Below are 26,571 nucleotides of genomic sequence, written 5' to 3' on the forward strand. Positions count from 1 at the left end.
GCTGGTGTGCCTCCCTGAAGACAGGGCATCTGCTGCTACCAGTATTACGAGCACAGTCCTTCGATGAATCTCTCTCAGCACATAAGACACAGCGGGCCTCTTTTCCACAGGCAGCAGCTTTGTGTTCCTCTTCGCCACACTTTGTACAGAGCTTCGCTCTGTCTACTTGACTTTTGCATTTGATGGCGAGATGTCGATAGTACCAACACTTCTAGCACTTGGTCACTGTCTCCACCCTTCAGATCCGGAAGTTCACCCATCCTATACGAATCCTACCGTGATCGCCTAGGACTTTCTTCGCTACCGCTGCAGCCACCGTCACAGATGCAGTCTGGGTACCTCCGTAGGCCTTGCGCAAAGATCTGATGGCATCCGGGGCAATTTGGCAATCTGCTCCCGCCGCGAGTTTGAGGGCCTCCAGCACCTTCTCCTTCGTCGTCAGCTCATCGAGGTCTTTGATCTCAAGTTCTTCCTGTGGCCCTTTACTGAGGACATCAGCCTCTTCTCCAAGGAGTTCGACTATCGCCTTGTGTAAGCGGCCAGCTTCATCCTCCTTATCCTTGGTTAGGATGATCAGCATATCTCCTGTGGTCGTTCTGCGGATTTTGTCGACGCAGTCACGAGCCTGGTCGGAGGGTATCTGCTGCTTCACTCGTTTGAGCACCTTCGAGTACTGCTGCTTGTCCTTCGGGCGTACAAGCAAAGCGTTGGCCCTCATGACTGATGCCCTCTGCTTCTTTTTCTCCTTTTCCTTGCGCTTTTCTGACGGCTGCGCTTTCTGCCTCTTCTTCTTCGGCTTGACCTGCTCCCACTTCAATGAATTTGCAAGCCGCTCCTCCTTCTTGTTCGTGTGTGTGTGTATGTGTGTGTATGTGCGCGTGTGTGCGCATGTGTGCACGCGTATGTGAGAAAAAGGTTGCTCTAGGATTCCGCTTGAACGAGCGATCCGATTCAATTTTTTTACATTTAATCGATATGTGTTCACGTAACTTAGAAGTCATCCGATTTTGAGCAACATTGATTCAGCGATTTTGTAGATTTATCAATAAAGCCAGTGCAAAAACGTTAAAAACTGAAATTTTTTTGCAAATTTCATTGTTTCTCTCAGGGAAATGATGTGATTGACTTCTATTTATGATAGTCGATATCGTTTTGTATGAATACGGCTGGAGTGAATTTTTCCCTTCTCAAATATGAATTTTCCGAAATTTTGAAACTTTTTAAATTTTTTTTATTTCTTTTAAATGAGCAAGAAATAGTATATTTCGTCATACATGATAGGTCTTATTAGGCCGAAAAAAGCTTTTCTGCTGAATACGACTTTGCAGCCGCTGCCGAACGTGAAAGTTGCAATCAGATGAGATCGGAAAGTTTTTTTAGGACATGTGATGGACAATATTTTTTATCATTGCGATCTTCAGGCAGCGCTTTACGGACGCACTTCTATTCTTTTCGGCTTAATGACAACATATACTATAGTCATAATGGGCGTAGGTCGTCCGGACGCGTCTGGTTCGTGAAGCGTTGCTTTACGGCCAGAATGACAAAAAGGAAATTAATCGGAAATTTGTGGAGTCGACCTCTAATGGGTCACACCCACTCCAAATCATCTCTACCAGTTACACCCCAACCTGAGAGCGAACGAAGCAAGCCACCGGCACAGATTTTTTTCTTTAATGTTATCTTTGGTTCACAATCCCAGCAACCAAACAGATGGAGTAGCTACGGGGTCTATTTTACAATCAAGGGCGCAGCGCTTCCACAATCGCGAGGAACATCCTCTTCATTCACTGACTTAACCATATCCACAGTTTCGTTCTTTTTGTCGATGACACACATAGCTTCTCGATCCCGTCTCGACCATGTCAAAATCTTACGTAAGAGTCCTTAGAATCCGTCCGCCCCCATCTTTCTAAGACACGGTAAGAAATCTTTGACCTCCCCCTCCCCCCATCGTCCCTGGACCTCTTATGTAATTTCTGAACAGTCCTCTAGATATTAAATTTCCATTTGTTTTCATGAAATGATACGATGTGACCGCAAAATTTTGTATTCATAACTAAGCTGACTACCGCATTATGAAAAATGTTATTTCTTCCCAAATTCGTTAAAACAATTGATATTCGGAGAATAAATGGGTGGAAGGAAGATAAATATTTTGAGCGAGACCGTGCTTGATAAAAATTTCCTCGAATGTGTGGGCGACGGTAAACCTGTATTGGGTTACTTGAAAAATATTCACTGCACCGGTCCCATACGCTTGCTACCTGACAAATGACCGTCATAAAGCGATTTGACCAAGCTTAATAGCCGCACACTCCAAGTCGTTCAGATATTTTCTTGAAATTTTGAATCGCTTGTGCTCTCTCAAAAAACGTGTTAGAAAATCCGAAAAAATTCACAGCATTCTTTCATTCTATGAACTATCGAATCACCATATTGGCAAACCCAAAAGTGAAAACTCATTATGGTGGCCTGCTTAGTGAATATATTACTAGTTTTAGGAGCATGTCGAGGTGGAAATCGAGCTGCCGCTCGATTGGATTGAGAAGAGGATATATAGAAATTATCGAAGAGGAAGAGTTTTGTAACGACGACCGCGATAACAGAGAGTGAATCCTGACGATCCAGGCGCCCTTGCCATCTTAGCCATGATTTCCATGAATCCTCACATCTCTCTAAGAGAAATTGAGCAGGATTTAGGTGTACCACGAAGAACGACTCATAGGAATAACGATCTAATCGTTATCATTCATATCATATCAAATTACTTCTACTGCCAGCGGAGGATACAGAAAATCGTGTTGCTTTTCGCCATTGGGCCATACGGAAATTGAATAAAAGCCCGGATTTTTTTCAAAACGTCCTTTTCAGCGAGGAGGCAAAGCTTCAGAGTACTGGAACATTAAATCGTCATTATTTCCACTACTGGTCTACAGAAAATCCTCACTGGTCTTAGCACACTGACCATCAACATCGCTGGTGTCTAAACATGTGGTATTGTTAATGGTTAAGTGATTGGCAAGAATTTTTTCCACAGAATAGTCACCGGTCAAAGCTATTTACAGCTTTCCCGAAATGCGCTTCCAGTTTTGTGGGAAAATTTACATTCGAACACAAGACAACGAATGTTGTTTTTGTAAAACAGTGCATCACTGCGATTTGCAGTATTTGTGAGGAATAATTTCAATGTTCTTTTTCCCCATCGCTGGATCAGCAGGAGCGGTCATGGTTTTGTGGTCTCCACAGTCACCCGATCTTAATCGCCTTGATTTTTATTTATGGGTCTACATTAACCATGTAGTCTACAAAAATCGACCAACAACTGCAGAAGACTTGAAAGCACGTACCGGAGACGCAATGGCTAATGTTCCTTATCGCGTACTTCAAAGTGTTGTAGAGTTTCCGACGTCGATTTGAATTGCGTCTCGAAGTAAATGGTGGAAACATTGAACATTTGTTCTAACATTTTTCCAGTAAAACAGAATTCACTGGCGCCTCTTTGTTTCTCCTTTTCTGTTTGCTAGGGATGCGAAGCAGACTTGACCGCCATATGGGGCATCCTGGGTGACGCTAAGAAAGTCTAAAGACTATTGATATTGTGACGGCGATTTCCAAGATTAACCAAACGGAACCCAAATTCTCCATCTGCAGAAAATCTTTAATTGAAGACAGCCGGAGTTTGTCACCTTTGGCCTCTTCCGCTCCAACTTCCCCAAAATCCTCCGAAACCAAAACCAAAAAAAAAATGCCAGCTACTCTTGCGAGAAACTGTCGTTCGACGCCAGCCGATTTTTGGCAACGCGGAATTAACAAAAGCGCAACCGTAGACGTAAGTGAACGAAACGAGAAAAATATAGTACATTACATGCCCCAGCCTTGGAAAACAGATCACCATCCCCCACGTGCAAGATTGCCTTCCGAGGCGAAGGCGAGGATGGCAAGCACGTGGTGGAGGATGATATGATTTCCATGGCGAGGTATGTATATTAATTTTCGTATCGAGAGACCTGAAAAACCCCATTGTCGTGGCGTTACGCGCCACGAAATTGGCGTTTTTCGGGTCCCGTGATACGAAAAAAATATAGCTGGGTTTGGGAAAATCAGAGGCAGAGATTGCAGAATTATGCCTAGCTAGCTCGAGAGAAAATTCGGAGAGCCGGCTGGAATCGGTCGCCCGGTCTTAGGAAAGGGGTCGCAAATATAACGAGATAATAAGAAATCCACTCAAAAAGAAAACCGAATTAAAATTCCCTTGGTCGTCTAGAAAATTGAGAAATGTAAAATTAAAAAACTTCAGTGGAATGGAAAAATACCTCGCATTTAATTTATTCACGTGACTCAAATACAATCTGAAAATCTCTCATTTTCATGTAACAAAACTTGTTTATCGATAGTGGGAGTAATCGAGTGGTTTTTAAGAGAGAGATATGGGCGAATGGGAAAATATAGGGGTCTGGAAGTCTTCGCCAATGATCACTCAGTACTATCCAGCAGCTGGAGTGCAGGAGAATCTATCGACAAGTCGAACTCCTTCGTGGCGAAACCCCGTAGACTTATGACGGTGAAACCAAAATAAAAATGTTAGAAAACTCTGGGGAAGCAATATGCCACTCAAAAGGTACAATCGTACCTCTAGCTTCGAGCTTGATCTCCATCATGAGCGTCGTGTCGTCACCTGAATTTCAGGAAGCTTACGAGCTACTTCTTTTCGGTTTTCAGGAATCTCGAGACAACGAGAAGCCTTAAATTAATCAATTAATGCATTGGGGAACTTTACCGAGCTAGAAGAGTACTCTATTGAGCCTGCACTTCGCTCGGTTAAAGAATTATTCTGCCATGTGCACTGCAGCTACATTCACGAGGCATGAATCGCGTGCGTGCACTTATTTTCATGCGTTCTTCCCATCTTATGCCCTTAATCTGGCCGCAAACACCTCATAAACCCTCTAAGACCGATCAGGAACTAATTAAGCACACGAATGGTGCGTTAATTATTCTCCAAAGTCTCTCATTGTCAGAGAGGGCACAACGGCGTCACTCCGTGCGACTAAGCCATGTACAACTGCCTCTCGCGGGTTTTGTCGGTGATTTTTAACTGGAAAGGGGGCTCACTGGGTCGCTTGTCATTCAGAGAGAGTTCGAAGGTCCTGACGAGCATTCTATGCACTCCTTCGTGCATTTTCACTCATCCAGGCTAGTTTTGACGGATGCATCTCGACCTCGATTATTCCGAAGACCTGTGCTTCTTTTCTGGGGTAAAACACTTCAGACTCACTACTGAAAAGTGCACTTCTCTCCAGAGGGGAGAGAGATGGGCTCGGTGATGTCCCCCCGCTAAACACTCTGGATCCTCGCCTCTTCAAACAGTCCTCGGCGTCCTCTGGTGAACGGCTAGTGTCGAACTCTTCTTTCTTTACCGGCCGGCGGTTCGCAGCTGAGTGGCGTAACCAGCGCACCTTCTACCTGTCGCTGGGGGTTTCACGCATCGATGCATGTAGACTAGCACGCGCGACGTTCAAATCAAATGTACGGAAACTACTGTTTTGACTGAAATGTGTATTTCGTCTTGATATTGTTAATTAAATGTTTTTATCACAGTGGGGCTTTCATCTTTACAAGCGAGAATGTACCATGGATAAATATTAATTGAAAATCATTATCCTTAATCGGAGAAAACTCGAAAATAGGGAAAAACAAAAAGTTGTTCGGCTTATCTTCACGCGAATGCACTTTTCACCTGAGTGAGTCCACTTTTCGTTACTGTCACTCTCCCGGGCGTTATGGGGGGATCACTATAACGAAACCGGTAGAAACATAACTGTTAGTTTCATCTACATGGCCTTGTAATGGTACGAGTGATTCCAATAACCCCACGCAACGCGTAAGCCAAGGAGTGTGAGCATTTCAGCTCAACCTCGACGATCAGTAATGTACACGCAACGGGATCAACGAGATCTCACCAAGAGGCTCACAAGGAACACTAGGTAGGTGTCCCCCTTCGATTTGGATGAAACTTATATATGGGACATTCCATGTCAACTCGGCCACACCGTATTTTTTTTTGTCTGGAAAAAATCATTTGATAGTTGCATTTTGACCTACTATATATAGATAATCTTCGTGCCAAAATTCATTGGCCAATCATTTTTTGTTCCTGAGATAATGATGACAAAACTTGGAATTTTCAAAAACACATAATTTGTTATGTCATGATTAATGAAATTTAAATTGACATAAACTAGAGATTCAAATTTTAAAGCAATCAACACTTGAACCCAAATATATTTAAGAAATCCTTTAAACGAATTTATCCCTGAAGGTGAAATCAATGATTTGAAATTTTGATCTACGCTTATCTAGAGGAATTTTAACTGGGAAGAAACAAGGTTTTTAATAAATGAAAAATAAAAGAGTTTTAGTTGAACTGACTCTTACGAGTCTGTATTCTGAAAACTCAAAATTTGAAAGAATACAAAAATTAAATTAAAAAAAGTTAAATTATTAACTTGCAGGTTCCGTAGACAGCTAATCCTTATTGGTTAACTTTTAAAATTTATAACACTAATTGCCGTGAGTGATTCTACACACTTCAATTTTTTTTTAAACAATTAAAATTGATTCGATACAATTTCAAATTGATTTTACAACTACTTATACACTTTTATTGAAACAAAAATAAAACTCAGATGAGTTTAAAAAATAAAAAAAATATGAAAGTCACTAAAGACTTATTAAAAACAATCACAAGTGATTCTGAGATAAAAATCACCCAAAGGGTAGATCGAAAGTTCACTATTGGAACTTAGCGGGAAACTGAAAAAACCCGAAGTGTAAGTGGTTTTATTAACCACACGTGCGCGACCTTGGGTCAGAGTTTCCCTCTCTACGCTCATCAGTCCCAATGTTTCAGGGTTACTCCATCCCTTCCACATTGAGATTTCGAAATTTTCGTTGGGGTATGGGCGGACTTTTCCACCCCCAACTAACCAATAAGAATTGTTCCAGGAGTCCCAATTTGTCTCCCTCCACAATCTCCAATTTACTTATGTTAATTAATTGAATCATACAATTTAATTAATTAACTTGTACAATTAAATATTGATAATTATTAATGACTATTTCCTATTATTAATAATCTAATTTTTGGGTGTCGTCTCTAATTATCTAACAATACAAAAATTGTTTTATCCACTTGAAACATCTTATTATCTTGATTGATTAATTATTTTAAATGATCATTCAAGATTCTCCACATTGGAAATCTTGATATGATCAATTATGGGAATTCGAATGCAATTGAACGGATCGAGAATTCGATTAAATTTGAAGTTCATTTTAATTGAATCATTGAATTTCTTTATCATTTGAAATTCTCTTAATTGAGAATTTCTGGTTAATTCTCAGTTCGATCAATTGTTATTTTTTAGTAAATCATTTGTAAAAAAATATAAGAATTATTCAAAATTGAAAAAAATATTTTTTCAGTTATATTTATCAGTTCAAATTCCAGTCGAGGGTACACACAAGTGTCCCTTGACCGTTAGAACTTCCTGTTTATCTCCCTTATCCGTCGGGTGGATACAAGGGCGTTGGCTCATGGGAAAAATTCCCATGTGCAACGGAAAATTCTCGAGATTAGGGGGTCCGGTAACAAACCTTCGACCCTTAGACGCGACATGCAGTCGCCTGCAAGTCGTAAAATCTCCAAAATATCGCCAGAGACAAACACTTGAAGAGTGTTTGGCGGCTTTATCATTTTGAAACTTATTTTTCTGTTTTATGGATTTTCCCGGAAATTTACTCAAAATTGTGTACTCGAGATAATTTATTTTTGTGCAGCTGCACTTTTGAACCCTGGGAAAAATAAACTTTGGACTTCGTGAGAAAAATATTGAAATAAGAGAAACCATCTGGTTATCTCCAGTTTTAGTTAAATGAATTGAAAAATTAAATGAAATGAATTTTTCGACNTTCTCGAGATTAGGGGGTCCGGTAACAAACCTTCGACCCTTAGACGCGACATGCAGTCGCCTGCAAGTCGTAAAATCTCCAAAATATCGCCAGAGACAAACACTTGAAGAGTGTTTGGCGGCTTTATCATTTTGAAACTTATTTTTCTGTTTTATGGATTTTCCCGGAAATTTACTCAAAATTGTGTACTCGAGATAATTTATTTTTGTGCAGCTGCACTTTTGAACCCTGGGAAAAATAAACTTTGGACTTCGTGAGAAAAATATTGAAATAAGAGAAACCATTTGGTTATCTCCAATTTTAGTTAAACGAATTGAAAAATTAAATGAAATGAATTTTTCGACGGACGTCACAATTTCTTTTTAAAAATAATTTTTTTTGTACTTTGAGAGAAAAAATACTCTCGTGCAGTGAATTAGCTTTTACACTGATTTTTTTCAAGGAATTCGTACGTTTTTATTTTTTTTTTTTGTCTCTAGGGCCTTCGGATATTCGATCGGAATAATTTTTTTCTGATAGAAGACGTCCATATATGATGTGAAAAAAATACGCCATCATAGAAGAAACGACAATTGTTTCAGAAAATTTTTTTTCTGAAATTTTTGTTTTTTCGCCTTATAGGGGAGCTGCCTTGTTTTTACGAAGAAATTGATGTTCCAATCAATACTTTTGGTTAATATATTCGGTGTACAAATAATTTTTAGGACACTGCAAAAAATTTAAAATTCATTTTCGAAAAAAAGTAAACTACATTTATTCATCAAAATAATCTCCATCATTTTAAATGACCTTCAGCCATCTGTTAGGTAATTCACGGATGCCTCCCACAAAGGAAGTTTCATCTTGCGAGGCGAGGAAATTATCGACCCATTTTTGCACTTCTTCAAATGTTTTGAATCGCACATCAGTCAGTTCGTTTTGCATCTTCCGAAACAAGTGAAAATCAGTTGGAACTAAGTCTGGTGAATATGCCGGGTGTGGCACAACTTCCCATCCAAGAGCCATTAACGTATCTTTGACCGGTTTCCCCACATGAGGCCTGGCGTTGTCATGGAGCAATTTTACTGGACGTTTTCCTTTGCCATTAAATGGACGTTTTTATTCCATTTCTTGGTTAAATCTTATTAATTGTTGACGATAGCGATCGGCAGTAACTGTCTCGCCAGACTTCAAAAGTTCATAATGCAGTACGCCTTTCATATCCCACCATATACACAGCATGATTTTCTTACAGTGAATATTGCGCTTCGGTGTCGATGTCGTCGGCTCGCCGAGATTAAACCAATGATATTTGTGTTTTGGATTATCAAAATAAATCCACTTTTCATCGCCGGTCACAATTTTCCACAAAAAAGACTTTCTATGTTGCTTATTGTAAAGATTCAGACATATGTCNGTTCATAATGCAGTACGCCTTTCATATCCCACCATATACACAGCATGATTTTCTTACAGTGAATATTGCGCTTCGGTGTCGATGTCGTCGGCTCGCCGAGATTAAACCAATGATATTTGTGTTTTGGATTATCAAAATAAATCCACTTTTCATCGCCGGTCACAATTTTCCACAAAAAAGACTTTCTATGTTGCTTATTGTAAAGATTCAGACATATGTCAAGTCGGCTATCTTTATTTTCTTGAGTCAAAAAGTGTGGCACCCACTTTGTTCATTTTCGAATCTTTCCCATTGCGTTTAAGCGATAGGAAACGGTCTATTGCGTTACTCCAACCTGTTTTGCAAGTTGTTTTCCCGTCTGGCAAGAGTTTTCATCCAGCAACGCTTGAAGTTCCTGGTCATCTACTCTTACAGGGGCCCCGGTACGTTCACGGTCAGTAACGTCGAAATCACCTTCTTTAAATCGCTTATACCAATACTCGCATGCACTTTTAGATACAATGTTATCCCCAAGAATAGAACAAATCGATTGACATGCTTTCCTACCAGTTTTTCCTTGATGGAATTCATAGCGAATGCAGTGTCTAAGAAAGATTCGCACGAAAACATGAAAATATTCGAGAAAATGGCAAACAACTTTGAATCCTACTATGCAAAAAAATACGTAAAAGCAACTGAAATATAATGCGCAAAACATAAAAAGAAAAATTCCAAAAATATAAGAAAAAGTTGTTTGAAAACCATGAAAATTTCAAAGAACATAGACAAAATGCAAATCCTAATGCAAAAAAATATACAAAGCTTGAATATATTAAAATCCTAACATTAAAAAAACTACGCAAAAGCAACTGAAATATAATCAAGCAGTGGGCTAGGAGATTTCTCTAGAAAAGAAACATGGAAAAACTCATGAGAAATAGGAATTCTGCGTGCGCAGCTTGAAATGGCGACAACGTCGAGGGTGAAAATCGGGGCGGGGTCTGCGCGGCATATACGAATAGAGTTTCGATGATACGTTTCGCTACGGGAAAGGACATAATAGCTTAGTGAATCAGTGCTGCCAACTCGTACCTCGAATCGCACGACGGTGTTGCTTTTTCTCTCAAAATCAATTATTTTCCAATTCCCCAAAAGACAAGCTATGAATGAAAAGACGGAAGAGAAATAGAGAAGTTCATATGGAACAATTTGAGCACGAAAGTCTCCGAAATATATTAAAATTTCTTTGAGATTTCATTTCTTTACGGCGATTGGTTTTCTGCAAGAAAACAATAGATTGTCCTCCATCTCACCTCCTACATGCTCATTCCGCCATAAATACCTTGACTGTTGGCACTATTTTACACATGACGCGCCCGCTTTTCTATCGACGGAACATCGTAACATTCTGTCCGTTTACCGGCAGTGTAACTCACATCTGGGCTAAGTTCCACTATCATCCTGCAAAGGATTATTTCCGAATTCCCATTCATATCGTCAATTCATCGACCTCTCTTTAATAAATTTAACTTGGAGTAGACCTACTTAAAATGGTCATGTAAGGGAGAACGGGGAAAAGGGAACAGTTAGATAAAACTGGTGAACGGTCAACTATTGGGGGGTTTCAACCCAGTGGTTATCTGGGCACTATCGAAGACTTGGCACAACCACCCTCAGCGTGATAGAAGAAGTGAAATGGAAAAAACACCGTAGTTGCACTTCACCCCGGTCTTCCCCATCAAATTGACAAATATGTGCATTCAATAGCTCTATCAATAAACTGTATAAATATTGAAGTATAGTTTTCATTGTGGATCCTACCGTTGGAATTGGTTTGATTTTTACTTGTTGTTTGTTCTTGAACAATCATTACAGTTCTATGCTGTATTCATTCCACTAAATGCATGCTTAAATTTTTCAAACCCATTTCTTTATAATATGATGGATGAGGTGAATTAGATTATGGTTTCACGAAAAACATGACGAGTGTAACGAATTACATGAATTGTCCCACGTGGATAGTTTCAGAGGTTGTTACTCATTCCATCGATAGAAAACCGAGCGCTCCATGTGTAAAATAGTGCCAACAGTCAAGGTATTTATGGCGGGATGAGCATGTAGGAGATGAGATGGAGGACAATCTATTGTTTTCTTGCAGAAAACCAATCGCCGTAGAGAAATGAAATCTCAAAGAAATTTTAATATATTTCGGAGAGTTTCGTGTTCAAATTGTTCCATGTGAACTTCTCTATTTGTCTTCCGTCTTTTCATTCATAGCTTGCCTTTTGGGGAATTGGAAAATAATTGATTTTGAGAGAAAAAGCAACACCGTCGTGCGAGTCGAGGTACGAGTTGGCACCACTGATTCACTAAACTATTGTGTCCTTTCCCGTAGCGAAATGTATCATCGAAACTCTATTCGTATAGACCGCGCAGACCCCTCCACGATTTTCAACCTCGACGCTGTCGCCATTTCAAGCTGCGCATGCAGAATTCCTATTTCTCAGGGGTTTTTCCATATTTTTTTTCTAGAGAAATCTCCTAGCCCACTGCTTGATTATATTTCAGTTGTTTTTGCGTAGTTTTTTTAATGTTAGGATTTTAATATATTCAAGCTGCCTTTGTATATTTTCTTGCATTAGGGGAGAGTGGGGTCGTACCGCTCAGCGGGCAATACCGCTCACCCGTTTTTATTAATAATTACGGACTTTTTCGATCATTTTCTTTTATCAATGCGAAGGATTTAATGTCAACAGTTAATTTCAATGGAAATTGTTTTTTTTTATCATCAAAATATCAAATATGACATCTCTCTGTTCTGGAGTCCTTACAGTGTAGAATTGTTGGGCCACTAAATAAGGTTTTTCGTCATCTCAAAATTATCACTGCCACAACAAACTATAATCATTCTATTTGTCATACTTTTTCGCACAATTTAAGACCAGTATAATTTCTCTGCTCTCATTATACGTAAAGATCTTAATAATTTGATTAAATCCGGACGAAACGGGCTGTACCGATCGGGTGCCGCGGGTAATATCGCTCGCTTCGAGGCCAATACCGCTCACAATCAGTATTTGACAGGTCGTCAATACGAAGGCCGGTAGCTGGACAGAATCGAGTAAGTGAGACATAATAATTTATTTTTTTGTTGTAAATGGGTCCAACAATAATTGTAGGCACTTTTAGAGAATGATTTTAGTGCGACAATGGTTGTGATATATCATAAAATTTATGGAATCAAACCAATTCAAAGTGAGGTTATGTGAGTGATTTCCACCGTTGTATTTAGATTGATGTTTCCAGGATGTCACGTAAAAAAAACCAGAGGCATTGAAAAAAAAAGGGAAAATGGACACAGGAGGATTTGACTGCAGCGATGCAAAAAATTGAAGGTGGTATGTCAATTCGCAAGGCTGTGGAAACTTCTGGCATCCTATTTAGTACTCTTCGTGAACGAATGAAGAATGGAGTCAAGACTGGACCACAAATGGGTCGTTCAACAGTATTTACACCAGAACAAGAGCAAAGTTCTTTATACTGTGTTATAATAAATTTAAGTGTTCAGTTGGGGTTTAAGCGTCTAAATAAGCATAAATGCATAATGTTGAACCAAAAAAGAGTATTGAAAAGTTCTTTATACTGTGTTATGATAAATTTAAGTGTTCAGTTTGAGTTTAAACGTCTGAATAAGCATAATTGCACAATGTTGGGTCAAAGGGAAGATTAAGAATTTGATTATAATGGTTTCTAATATTAATAAACGTTCAGGTGAAATCTTTGCAGCTAATTCTTTCTTGAATTCAATTAAGTCCATATGAATTATTTCATCGAAACTATCAAGTTATGCTACTGATTCTATTTTTCAAGTCTGTAAACTAAATTTCATTAACTCATTTCATACAAGAGTTTTTTCTGCTGTTTGACAGTAGTGGATTACAGGCCACTACAGGTTAGGTCTGGACCCGAGCGGTATTGGCAGCCGAGTGAGCGGTATTGAACTCGTACCGAGCGATATTACCCGAAGGCGGGTAGGACCGTTCAATCAGCGTTCACTTTCATTCTTTCTCAATTTCGTGGATTCTATCGAGCGATAGACCTTGGTATTTTTTACTTAGGGACTTGGATAGTTAGAGAACACTTTAGAACAATCCTTTACACTGTAAGTTGAGGTTTGACACATAAAAATCAGCATTTTTGCTTAGGTGAGCGGTACAACCCCACCCTCCCCTAGGATTTGCATTTTGTCCATGTTTTTTGAAATTTTGATGGTTTTGTTCAAACAACTATTTCCTATATTTTTGGAATTTTTCTTTTTACGTTTTGCGCATTATATTTCAGTTACTTTTACGTATTTTTTTGCATATTAGGATTCAAAGATTTTTGCCATTTTTTCGAAAATTTTCATGTTTTTGTGCGAACAACTCCTTTATTCATATTTTTGGGATACTCTCTTCCACGTTTTGCGCATACACATGGCGTATTCTTTTTTATTTTGAATAATTTCAAGCCTTATTTTGTTTTCTTTTGCGTCCAATTGTTTTCTTGATGTTCTTGTCATTGTATTTCTCCAAGTACCAAATATATATATCTTGCGAACCCGTTGACCATCGAGATTTTTTAATTTCATTCTCATTGACCATAATCGAGTCTGATCTATTAAATCTCAACATCTTAATATATTTATATGCATTTTTGTGAGAGGAATGATGTAAAATTGCACTCATAACTTGACAAGTGTTACCATTGATAAGAATTTTACTCGACGGGACTGAAGAAATTCGAATGTTGTTTTCATTATTCAGTAATTGGAGAATGAATACGTCAGACGCAGAAGATATTTCAACTTTAGTCAAGATTTCCTTGAAATTCCTACACTGATTATAAAAGCCTTTATGTGTCACTCTAGTAAACAATTTAGAAAACAGTTCATCAAATATCATATGTTTCTCAAATTGATTAGCCAAATGGTTCATATTGGCATTTTTTTATTGGTTTAATTCTGTATCGACCCAATTGCCCTCCGTGAAAAATGTTATGGCAAATAGATATAGAGGAGGAGAATGCTCCGAGTCAAATAAGGGCCAAGAGGGTCATCAAATAATTAGATAAATAAAAGAATCGAATCTAAAAAATTTGAACTTTGTGAAAAGTGGAAGGATGGGTATGTATACGGAGGGTTGAGATTTTCACCCGTTGATGGGGGGGGGGGTTACAGAATCTATATGAACAATACATATATTTCAAATTATGTTGAAAAAACGATTGAAATTTATTTTCTAAACAATTATCTGTTTATGCATTGATTTTCTAATTAAAAAATTAATTAATTCAATAAATAAATTAATTTATTCACCCGCTCGGTTTTTTTATCTGTGGAAAATAGACGCATATATCCGGAGGGATAAAAATTTAGGGGCGGTGAGGGGGAGGGGTCTGAGATTACATTTTTATGAAATTTACCGCTCCGGAAACATGCGCTGATTTTTTAATAATTGTTTAAACAATGAATTTCGGGGAAAATACATGAGTATGCGGTTTCTCCGGGGGGTTGAAGACACCCGTATATATCCGGAGGGATGAAAATTTAGAGAGGAGAGGGGGAGGGGTTTGAGACTACATTGTTATAAAATTTACCGTTGCAATAGTGCCAGCGTGCCGCTCGCTGGACTTGCATCCGCGATATGTCTGCAACGATGACCGCTATGAGAAAATGTTATAAAACAAAATATGTCGAATTTTTGATAAGGAACATTTTTTGTTTGAAATATTGTCCCCTGTAGCCAACCGTTTCTGCGATATTCCGTTTTAAACAATTAAAGTGTTATAAACGGAGAGACTGCCCACGATTTCGCACAAACGATCATCATATTCGCAATCAGCGACCTCGAAAACATAGAATTCAGTAATAAAATCTAATGGACATCCCAATGTACACAGAAGTACCCCTAGGGTATGGACTAATATAATTGATTATCCAAATGATTTATTTTGGCATTTTTTTTATTGGTTTAATTCTGTATTAACCCAATTGCCCTTCGTGAAAAATGTTATGGCAAATAGATATAGAGGAGGAGAATGCTCCGGGTCAAATAGGGGCCAAGAGTGTCATCAAATAATTAGATAAATAAAAGAATCGAATCTAACAAATTTGAACTTTGTGAAAAGTGGGGAGAAGGATATGTATACTAAACAATTATCTGTTTATGCATTGATTTTCGAATTGAAAAATTAATTAATTCAATAAATAAATTAATTTTTTCACCCGCTCGGTTTTTTTATCTGTGGAAAATAGACGCATATATCCGGAGGGATGAAAATTTAGGGGAGGTGAGGGGGAGGGGTCTGAGATTACATTTTTATGAAATTTGCACCTCCGGAAACATGCGCTGATTTTTTATAATTTTTTAAGCAATGAATTTCAGGGAAAATACAGGAGTATGCGGTTTTTCCGGGGGGTTGAAGACACCCGTATATGTCCGGAGGGATGAAAATTTAGGGAGGTGAGGGGCAGGGGTTTGAGACTACATTGTTATAAAAGTTATCCCTCCGGAAACATGCGCAGATTTTTTATAAATTAAAAAAAATGAATTTCGGGGAAAATACATGATCATGCGGTTTCTTCGGGGGGTTGAAGACAGCCGCATACATCCGGAAGGATGAAAATTGAGGAGAGTGAGGGGGAGGGGTTTGATACTACATTTGTTATAAAATTTACCCCTCCGGGAACATGCACTGATTTTTTTTTTTTTTTTTTTAAATGAATTTCGGGAAAAATACATGAGACTGGGGTTTTTCTGGGGGGTTGAAGACAGCCGCATATATCCGGAGGAATGAAAATTGAGGGGGGTGAGGGGGAGAGGTCTGAGATTAAATTTTTATAAAATTTACCCCCCCGGAAACGCGCTGATTTTTAATCAATTTAACAATGTAGTCTCAAACCCCTCCCTCTCGCCCTCCTAAATTTTCATCCCTCCGGATGTAGGAGAGTGTCTTCAACCCCCCGGAGAAACCGCATACTCATGTATTTCCCCCGAAATTCATTTTTTTTAATTTATAAAAAATCTGCGCATGTTTCCGGAGGGATAACTTTTATAACAATGTAGTCTCAAACCCCTGCCCCTCACCTCCCTAAATTTTCATCCCTCCGGACATATACGGGTGTCTTCAACCCCCCGGAAAAACCGCATACTCCTGTATTTTCCCCGAAATTCATTGCTTAAAAAATTATAAAAAATCAGCGCATATTTCCGGAGGTGCAAATTTCATAAAAATGTAATCTCAGACCCCTCCCCCTCACCTCCCCTAAATTTTCATCCCTCCGGATATATGCGTCTATTTTCCACAGATAAAAAAACCGAACCACTATTGCGCGGCGGCAACGCGCTCCGGAGTCTTTTTTTAAAAAAATGGTTGGACGGAGAAAAAAATGGTTGAAACAAAAGATGTTCATTACAAGAAAATATATCAGATCAGTTTTTTGACTTTTTCAATTATTCCAAGTAATTTTCGAGATATTCAACGTTTTATGGGCGATGACGGGACAAATTCGCATTGCGTTGATCATTAAACCGTGATTATCTCGTTAACTACTAGGAATAGACCAAAATGTCTAAAAACTCAAAAGATGAGTCATGAAATTACCAATATCTTTTGTTTCAACTTTTTTTCTCTCGCTCCATTCGTTCAGCAAATAACTCTCTCTGTGAAATTCATCCAACTCGTTACTCTGCTATTTGTTCGCTAAACAACGTGCAATCTAGCCAGAAAATCACGCCAAAAAATAAACTCTCTGAAAATACGATCTTCACCCTCAGGAGTCTCAATGCAAACTGACGGTGAGTTCTTCAATTCCGTAGGATGAAAACAAAACTCAAAACTGAAAACATAGATAAGGCTATTGTGTACGAATTCGGAGAAAACTGTGGCAACGCCACATAACACTGCGAAGCCGTTGTGCGACGTGTGGAGTTGAGGTGGACGTTCAATGCCCTCAGGGGGCCTATTCTCGAGTCGGGTGAGTTAGTTTCCACCGGTGGAACTAGCGCCGTTCACATTAGTCGTGTGGAAATCGGAAAGTTCACACATGACGTCAGATCCACCGGTGAAGTGGGCCGACGGACGGATCTGTCGTTGCGTTCACCCATCGACTCCACCGGTGGATTTGAATTCACATTCNTCTTTGGACGTTTTTTACACTGAAAATTTTCGCTTCTATTCTCACGTAAACCATCGTCGAACAATGCGATCTCGAAGACTTCGACCAGCTGCTAATTCGGGATTAACACGTCTTCTAAGCATATTCATCTCATCAAGTACTTCATCGTCCATCATGCCGTAATCCTCGTTGCCTACATATGGGTCGTCTTCTCCTGCTGGGAATCTGAGGCCATCCATGATAGCCATATTGTGGAGAACCACGCAAGTGTTGGTAATTTTGGCTGCAGTTGTTGGGTCGTAATGAAGAACCCGGTGTTTCAAGAGACAACGCCATCTCATCTTGAGAATTCCATTGACACGTTCAATAATTGATCTTGCTCGACAAAAGACACGATTGAAAGCGGCTTCAGGTGAATTGTCCAATGGATCCCTGAATGGTGTCATGAGCCATGGACGTAAGGGGTACCCTGCATCTCCTACAAATTATTCAACCATTAAATTCGTTAAATTAAATATCTCAAGTGTAAGAGAGAATGCAAATACAGCAGATGTTACCGAGCAAGTAGAATCGTTCATTGCGATAATTATGCAATCTTCGCATCAACGGTTGAATATTGCTGTCATTCCAAATAGCACAATCGTTGGCACTCCCGGGATATCTGGCATTGACGTTGAGAATTTTGAATTCAGCATCACATATCTATCGTGCGAGGGATAATGCAATCGTTAGAGAACCATAAACTCCAAGTCTGTTTCATAAACTTTTTTTGCCTATCACTTGACTTACCAATTGCACGTTCAATGAGTGATACCCTTTGCGGTTTACGTACACATTCTCAGGATGAACTGGGTCATTAATTTTGGGAGGGACAATTGCCACGTGGGTCCCATCAATGCAACCGATTGCATTGGGAAACTGGAATCGACGCCAGAACCTACAAGTAATCAAATCATGGAGTATAGAAAAACAACAGCAACCACAATATTAAATGAGACTGGTATTCACCTATCACGAGATGCCCGAACTTCTTCAATATTTCTGTAGAATCTGACATATTCCGCAAATATTTCATTTCGATTGAAAACGTCGATGACTGTATGAATGGATCTACTCACTGAGGGCTGACTAACAGCTGAATATCGACCCAATCCAACATCTAATTGGTAACTTCCAGTTGCAAAAAATCTTAATGCTGTGAGCACCTAAGAATACCAAATCAATGAGTTATTAGTAATAAAAAAAAAAAGTAAATTCAGCAGTAAAGTGATAATCCGTCTCAAGTCACTCTATCCAGCTCGGTTTTTGAGCAACACCACGGCATCTAACAGAGATACAAAAATTAAGTAAGGACTTTATTTGTAGATCTCTTTTCACTCCACAAAAAAGGTCCTTATCAACATTTCAATATCACTGTTACATTCAGAGATATTTTTTAGAACTCCAAAAACAGCTCCATAACCAATCAACCCTTCTTCTAGCTGGGTTTTTCAAAGATATCTCTGAATCCAATTGACGTATTGAAATTTTAATCAAAATCTTCTATGTGTATGTGACTTCGCTCTACAAAAAAGCTTCTTATGCAAATTTTGCTATCTCTCTCAAAGGTATAAATAATTCTTAAAAAGAAAGATTTTACGTTATCGATTATGATTCGACTACTTACTTTAGTACGTACGTCCAATGCTGACCGCCTACTTGGAGCAGGTTCATAATGAGCCACAATGTCAATTATTTGAGATACTCTCTCTTTAGTCAATCGATAAACTTTGATAAAATTATCATTTGAGAGCTCTTCAAAGGGGTCCACAGCATCGTGAAAAAGTCGAGGACGGTGATCGTCGTCTCCACCCGGCTCAAAATTCCGAAAAACATCATAATATAAATACCGCCTTAAATTATCCATTATTTGTTGTTACCAAATAAATAAATAAATGCTTTATTCCTCAGAAGAGGTTAAATGACACTCCTCATACGAAACTCTTCACGGGTGAATCACACAAAACGATGGGTGAATGTGAATTCAAATCCGCCGGTGGAGTCGATGGGTGAACGCAACGACAGATCCGTCCGTCGGCCCACTTCACCGGTGGATCTGACGTCATGTGTGAATTTTCCGATTTCCACACGACTAATGTGAACGGCGCTAGTTCCACCGGTGGAAACTAACTCACCCGACTCGAGAATAGGCCCCCAGACCCTGATTTGCGCCAGGAATATTTTTTGAACGGACGGAGCTAGAGAAAAAAAGTTGTAACAAAAGATATTGGTTTTATGCCTCATCTTTTAAGTTATTAGACATTTTAGTCTATTCCTAGTAGTTAACGAGATAATCACGGTTTAATGATCAACGCAATGCGAATTTGTTCCGTCATCGCCCATAAAACGTTGAATATCTCGAAAATTACTTGGAATAATTGAAAAAGTCAAAAANAGAATAGGCCCCCAGACCCTGATTTGCGCCAGGAATATTTTTTGAACGGACGGAGCTAGAGAAAAAAAGTTGTAACAAAAGATATTGGTTTTATGCCTCATCTTTTAAGTTATTAGACATTTTAGTCTATTCCTAGTAGTTAACGAGATAATCACGGTTTAATGATCAACGCAATGCGAATTTGTTCCGTCATCGCCCATAAAACGTTGAATATCTTAAAAATTACTTGGAATAATTGAAAAAATCAAAAAACTGATCTCATGTATTTTTTTATAATGAACATCTTTTGTTTCAACCATTTTTTTCTCCGCCCAACCATTTTTCTTAAAAAGACTCCGGAGCGCGTTGCCGCCGCGCAATAGTGCCAGCGCGCTGCTCGCTGGACTTGCATCCGCGATATCTCTGTAACCATGACAGCTATGAGAAAATGTTATTAAACAAAATATGTCCACTTTTTGATAAGGAACATTTTTTTTTGAAACATTTTCCCCTATAGCCAACCGTTTCCGCGATATTTCGTTTTAAACAATTAAATTGTTATAAACAAAAAGACTGCCCACGATTTCGTACAAATGATCATCATATTCGCAATCAGCGACCTCGAAAACATAGAATTCAGTAATAAAATCTAATGGACATCTCAATGTACACAGAAGTACCCCTAGTGTATGGACTATATGAGAACATCCCTTTACCATTTTTGAAAAATATTTCTCCGCCACTGCTCCCGACTTGATCGGCCTGGGCGAGAAGTCGACACTGCCGCCATCCGGCGGCGTTCCCCATACTGACTTATTTTCCCCTTCAATACGCAAATCCTTAATTAATGGAAATTAATGTCATTAAAGGTACTATAATTCGTCAATAATTCATAGATTGACATCCATAATGGTTTCATTTACCCTTTTTTACACCAAAATAAGATAGCCCCGCTTAGCCACCTAACAGCCACCTAATTAGGTGGCTACTACGTGGCTCCTTGCTCCCCAGGGGTGGTGCCAACCTCAGAACTTTTCTTCCGAAAGAAAACACGCAAAGGTGGTAACATAATGACAAAATGCCTAACCCGTTTTATTTTTTAGAGAAAACGGAAAAAGTGGGCGTGGCCAAGCACGAATATTTTTTTTTGCATGTAATAGTATATTTCAGCACGTGTGGGGCAATATCGTCGTTAATGTGTGTGGGGTTTACAGCATGAGCCAAAGGCGAGTGATGTAACCACAAACGTTAAGGACGAAATTTCCCAACAAGTACTGAACAAAATTTTATGTCACGAAGCCTGAAACCGGCTGAATTAGACACGAGACGCGAAGCGTCGAGTGTGTAATCCAGCCGGTTTCAGGCATGAGTGGCATAATAGTATATTGTGCATCAAGGGTGGAAAGTCATGTTTTCCCGCCCAAGGTGCACAGGCTATTTTTTAAAACGCCTGCAAAGGAAAGTTCGTATTTTGCTCTTTGATGAGGGGAGGAAAGTCAGTACTTTCCGCCCTTGGGAGCAACTTTCCACCCGAAGGCGGGAAGTACTCACTTTCCTCCCGCTCATCAGGGAGCAAATTACGAACTTTCCATGCAGGTGTGTGAAAAAAACACTTTTCAAGCAGGTTTTGCGCGTATTAATTGAATTCAGTGATAAAAATCCTCCCATATGAATTTTTTCTCCGATCTGTCATGATGAAAGAAAACAAAAATAAAAATAGCTCAAAAACTAAATGTATATAAGCCGTGAGCGTTGCACATACACATGGCGCAAGCAGCTACTCCGGCTTCTGATAGCTTATCGGTCTGCATATTTTACTCACAGAATTTAAGGTTATGTTTATGACTCCCTCATGTTTTGATACTACATAACAAACCTCACCATGTCATATGTAGAAGAGAAAATTTTTTTTACTGAAATTTTTGCATTTTTTCAATAGTTTTACAATATTCAACAATAACAATCACTCTGGAATAATTTTTTTCAATTGTTCGAAGGGTCACGCAATGGGCAATATCAGAAATGATCTTTTCAGCACTATCAAGTAAAAAAAATTGATTGAAAATGATTCTTCCAATGGCAATATATCAGCGACACGAAACAATATACAAAATAAAAATAAAGTAACATCAGAGTGAGGAAATCTAATTCTAATTCTAATCATAATGCAGTCCACAGTGGATCAGTCAATGAATTCACGCGTTAGAGAAATTAAGCTCAAATTCTAATCAGTGGCATGAGAAGATTGTATCACTCAGACTTGAAACAAAAGAAGGATAAAAAAATGAATCTATCGATCCATTTAACGTTATCAGACTGTATGCTATTAGTTGACATGTCTCAAATACTTCATCAACGTTTCATTACACGAAACAATAGATACAAAATAAAAATAATTGTGCTTATTGTTGACTGTATTAATTAAATGCATCATTGATCAGTAAAATTTGATCATTAAGCTAAATTAATAAGCCATCATTGTGTATACTCATCTCCGTTTTCTCATCTTCATTTCTGAATTGCGGTAAGAAATTTCTGACATTCATGATAGAGATATGTCCAGGCGATTTGTGGAATCAATTTGTATGTATTCAGTAGGATGCCCCGTAGTGATAGATGTGCACATCCGATGCGCGGCCCAGGTGAAAAAGGCCACTATGGAACCAATTTACGTCCGATTTCACGGGAAATACACGTAAAGTTCCCCTTCCTATCATCGACTGCAAAAATTTGCGGCAAATGCCGAATAAAAGTTCCAACGTATGTCGTACCATCGTTTCCTCCCACTTGCATTCTGAAGCATCAAAATCTTCAAGAAGATATCTTTTCCCCAGAGGTATCAATGACTGAAACAGAATTTGATGATTCCACCTCGCATATCATTGACTATTCATTGAGATCAGGCCGATCTTTTCATCTTGATGATACAAACGTTTCAATTCACGATGGATCACATGATTCAGGTGGATTCTTCGATTTAAGTATAGATGAGGATTCAAATAGTGATCACAGTGACGATGATCCACCACCAACGAAACGGTATCGTTCTCCCAGAGAACTGGAATTAGAGGAAATGTTGAATGATTTGAAGGAAAAGTTCAACGATTTGGACTCGTACGATGAGCGCCTGCAAATTCTAACCATTCTTCCTCGATCATGGAGTGCCCGAAAAAGAGCACTCGAATTTGGTGTTTCGAGATACATGGCGTAGAAGGCAAAAAAGTTGAGAGAATTGAAGGGAGTATTTGTTTCACCAACTGCAAGGATTGGTCATCCATTACCAGCCGCAACTGTTCAAAAGGTGCGAAGTTTTTATCTAGAAAATAGTCGGGTTATGCCCGGGATGAAAGATAAGATATCGATTAAAATTAAGCGCTTCGCGCGCTGCCTCTTTGGGGTATGACCGGTAGGGGTTGGTGGAATTGGGTATGACCCATTACCGGTCGAACCAATAACTTCCCGACCATTCGTTTTCGTTGACGCTGGCGTCATGCTACAGTGAATGCGGCGCACACTATACGCAACGCTAGTCATTGTCAGAAATATTCGGAAAACAGTTGGATAATTATTTCATGCGTTGCAAGCCCTCAGCGTTGCATCCATTGTGGCATTACCCTTAGGGTGATTTCGCAAAGAACGCATTTGCAGTTAAATTTAACTCAAACTTCAATCAAGTTTGCGCTAAACCCACTTCTTATTTGACCCGCTTCAAAAATCTCTCAACTCCGAAGCTGATCCACTTGAAAATTTGCAACTTCAAAGTCGACCCACTTCAAATGTTTCCAACTTCAAAGTTGACCGACTTCGAAATTATGTAACTTCAAAGTTAACCCACTCTAAAATTTTCCAACTTTCCCTTTTTTTTTAATTGCAAAATTCGAAAGTTTTATTTATAAAACTCAACAACCACTGAGGCGATTTTGCTCAAAATCCAATGAGAATCAAGTTATGTGGAGACGCATCGATTACACAAAATTAATTCCAATCCCATCGTTACCTTAGGTAAAATGCGAATGAAGTAATTTTTCTAGGTGAATGCAGTGAATTTTGAAGCGATTGTCATTCCTTCACATGTTTTATGCAAATAACTAAGAAACTGCTGAGGCAATCGTCCTCATATACTCATCGGTTCGAAGTTTTTTTTAACACTCATAGATTGAAAAAAACATAATAATCACATCATTTCTCGGCATAAAATCTTTGATTTTTGTCATTTTCATACATATTTCATGCGAATAACCAATAAACCACTGACACGGTCGCCTTCATACACTGATCACTCCTAAATTACATGAACACGCATCGATTGAAATAAAAAAAATGAGAATGATAAGATTTCTTTGGATGGAATCATTGAATTTTCATAAAATCGTCATTTTCTACATGTTTTATGCGAATAACTAACCAACCGCTGAGACGATCTTCTTCATACACTGATCACCCCCGAGTTACATCAACACCCATCGATGGCAATAACAAAAATGCGAATGACATCATTTCTCTGGATGAAATCATTGAATTTCCAAGATATCGTCATTTTTTTACATGTTTTATGCGAATAGCTGACAAACCGCTGAGGCGATTGATCTCATAATCTAATCAGTTCTCAGTTACATCAAAACGCATCGATTGAAAAAAAAATTCGAATCGCTTCATTTGTTCAGAAGATATCATTGGACAAAATTTTGGTCACATACGTACATACACACACGCACACACACACACACACACACACAAACATACATACAGGAAGCGGGGATCGAGATGGGGTTCGAGAGAAGTTTCGAGGCGTCGTTCGAGAAAGGATTCGAAGCAGGGTTCGAGGCGGGGTTCACAGTAGAGATCGAGGTGGGTTCAAGGCAGGGATCGAGGTGGGTTCAAGGTAGGGATCGAGGAGGGGTTCGAGAGATGATATAAGGGAGGTTCGCGCCAGGATTCGGGAAGGGGTTCGAAGTTCGAAGCGGGGATCGAGGTGGGGTTCAAGGCAGGGATCATAGTTCGAGGCGGGGTTCAAGGTAGGGATCGAGGTGGGGTTCGAAAGATGATATGAGGGGGGTTCAAGGCAGGGTTTGGGAGGGGGTTCGAGGTAGGGTTCTGAAAGTTCAAGGGGGGGTTCGAGACGTCGTTCGAGAAGGGATTCGAGGCTGGGTTCAATGCGGGTTTCAAGGCTGGAATCGAGGTGGGGTTCAAGGGATGATATGAGGGGGGGGGGTTCGAGACAGGGTTCGCGAAAGGCTTTAAGGTGAAGTTTTGAGCGGGAGATCGGGGTGCGGTTCTGAGGATTCGAGGGGGGTTCGAGACGTCGTTCGAGAAGGGACTCGTGGCGAGGAGATTAGTCGCGGAACTTGAGGCGGGGCTCGAGGCAGGTTTTGGAAGGGGATTCGAGGCAGAGTTCAGGGCCGGAATCAAGGCGGAGATCGAACCAGGGTTTGGGAGGGGGTTCGAGACAGGGTTCGAGGAAGGCTTCCAGGCGAAGTTCGAGGCAGAGTTCAAGGCAGGGATCGAGGTGGAGTTCAAGGGATGATACAAGGCAGGGTTCAGGAGAGGGTTCGAGACAGGGTTCGAGGAAGGCTTCAAGGCGAAGTTCGAGGCAGAGTTCAAGGCAGGGATCGAGGTGGAGTTCGAGGGATGATACACGGCAGGGTTCAAGAGAGGATTCGAGACAAGGTTCGAAAAGTGTTTCAAGTTGAAGCTCGAGGCGGTATATCGAGGTGGGGTTCTAGGGGTTCGAGGAGCGGTTCGATAGGTCGTTCGAAAAGGGATTCGAGGCGGGGTCCAAGACAGGAACCGAGGTGGGGTTCGAGGGATAACATGAGTTTCGGGAGAGGGTTCCAGACAGGGTTCGGGAACGGCTTCAAGTTGAAGTTCGGGGCGGGTTTTGGGAGGGGGTTCGAGGCAGGGTTCTAGGTCAGTTCGAGATGTCGTTCGAGAAGGGACTCGAGGCGAGGAGATTAGTCGCGGGGCTTGAGGCGCGGCTCGAGGCGGGTTTTGGAAGGGGATTCGAGGCAGAGTTCAGGGCCGGAATCAAGGCGGAGATTGAAGCAGGGTTTGGGAGGGGGTTCGAGACAGGGTTCGAGGAAGGCTTCAAGGCGAAGTTCGAGGCAGAGTTCAAGGCAGGGATCGAGGTGGATTTCGAGGGATGATACAATGCAGGGTTCAAGAGAGGGTTCGAGACAGGGTTCGAGGAAGGCTTCAAGGTGAAGTTCGAGGCAGAGTTCAAGGCAGGGATCGAGGTGGAGTTCGAGGGATGATACAAGGCAGGGTTCAAGAGAAGATTCGAGACAAGGTTCGAAAAGTGTTTCAAGTTGAAGTTCGAGGCGGGTGATCGAGGTGGGGTTCTGGGGGTTCGAGGGGCGGTTCGATAGGTCGTTCGAAAATGGATTCGAGGCGGGGTCCAAGACAGGAACCGAGGTGGGGTTCGAGGGATAACATGAGTTTCGGGAGAGGGTTCCATACAGGGTTCGGGAACGGCTTCAAGTTGAAGTTCGGGGCGGGTTTTGGGAGGGGGTTCGAGGCAGGGTTCTAGGTCGGTTCGCGACGTCGTTCGAGAAGGGACTTGAGGTGGGGTTTAAGGCAGAGATCGAGGTGAGGTTCGAGGAAAGGTTCGAGAGGGGGGTTCAAAACGTCCTTCGAAAAGGGACTCGAGGTTCT

At 40.1% G+C, this 26,571-nt stretch overlaps 1 protein-coding gene across 1 annotated transcript; it reads right to left on the reverse strand.

Moving 5' to 3' along the window:
* Window positions 1–238: 238 nt before the first annotated feature.
* Window positions 239–19,413, reverse strand: LOC107040396 (putative nuclease HARBI1). Its single transcript, XM_015260475.1, has 6 exons — window positions 19,174–19,413; window positions 18,516–18,712; window positions 18,297–18,444; window positions 18,065–18,209; window positions 17,591–17,985; window positions 239–811 (listed from the first exon to the last, which is right to left on the reverse strand). The coding sequence occupies exons 1-6, from the start codon at window positions 19,411–19,413 to the stop codon at window positions 239–241; spliced, it is 1,698 nt and encodes a 565-aa protein (XP_015115961.1).
* Window positions 19,414–26,571: the final 7,158 nt, after the last annotated feature.

Source organism: Diachasma alloeum, unplaced genomic scaffold, assembly GCF_001412515.2.
Source record: "Diachasma alloeum isolate Michigan unplaced genomic scaffold, Dall2.0 Dall_scaffold_00331, whole genome shotgun sequence".
Taxonomy (NCBI): Eukaryota; Metazoa; Arthropoda; class Insecta; order Hymenoptera; family Braconidae; genus Diachasma; species Diachasma alloeum.

Bases quoted from the DNA above. Each gene is read 5' to 3' on its own strand.
- LOC107040396 (XM_015260475.1), bottom strand. From the start codon at position 19,413: ATGGATAATTTAAGGCGGTATTTATATTATGATGTTTTTCGGAATTTT. The intron at 18,210-18,296 runs GTAAGTCAAGTG...CTCGCACGATAG, and splicing joins ACTCATTGAACGTGCAATTG to ATATGTGATGCTGAATTCAA. The intron at 17,986-18,064 runs GTAACATCTGCT...AATAATTTGTAG, and splicing joins TGAACGATTCTACTTGCTCG to GAGATGCAGGGTACCCCTTA.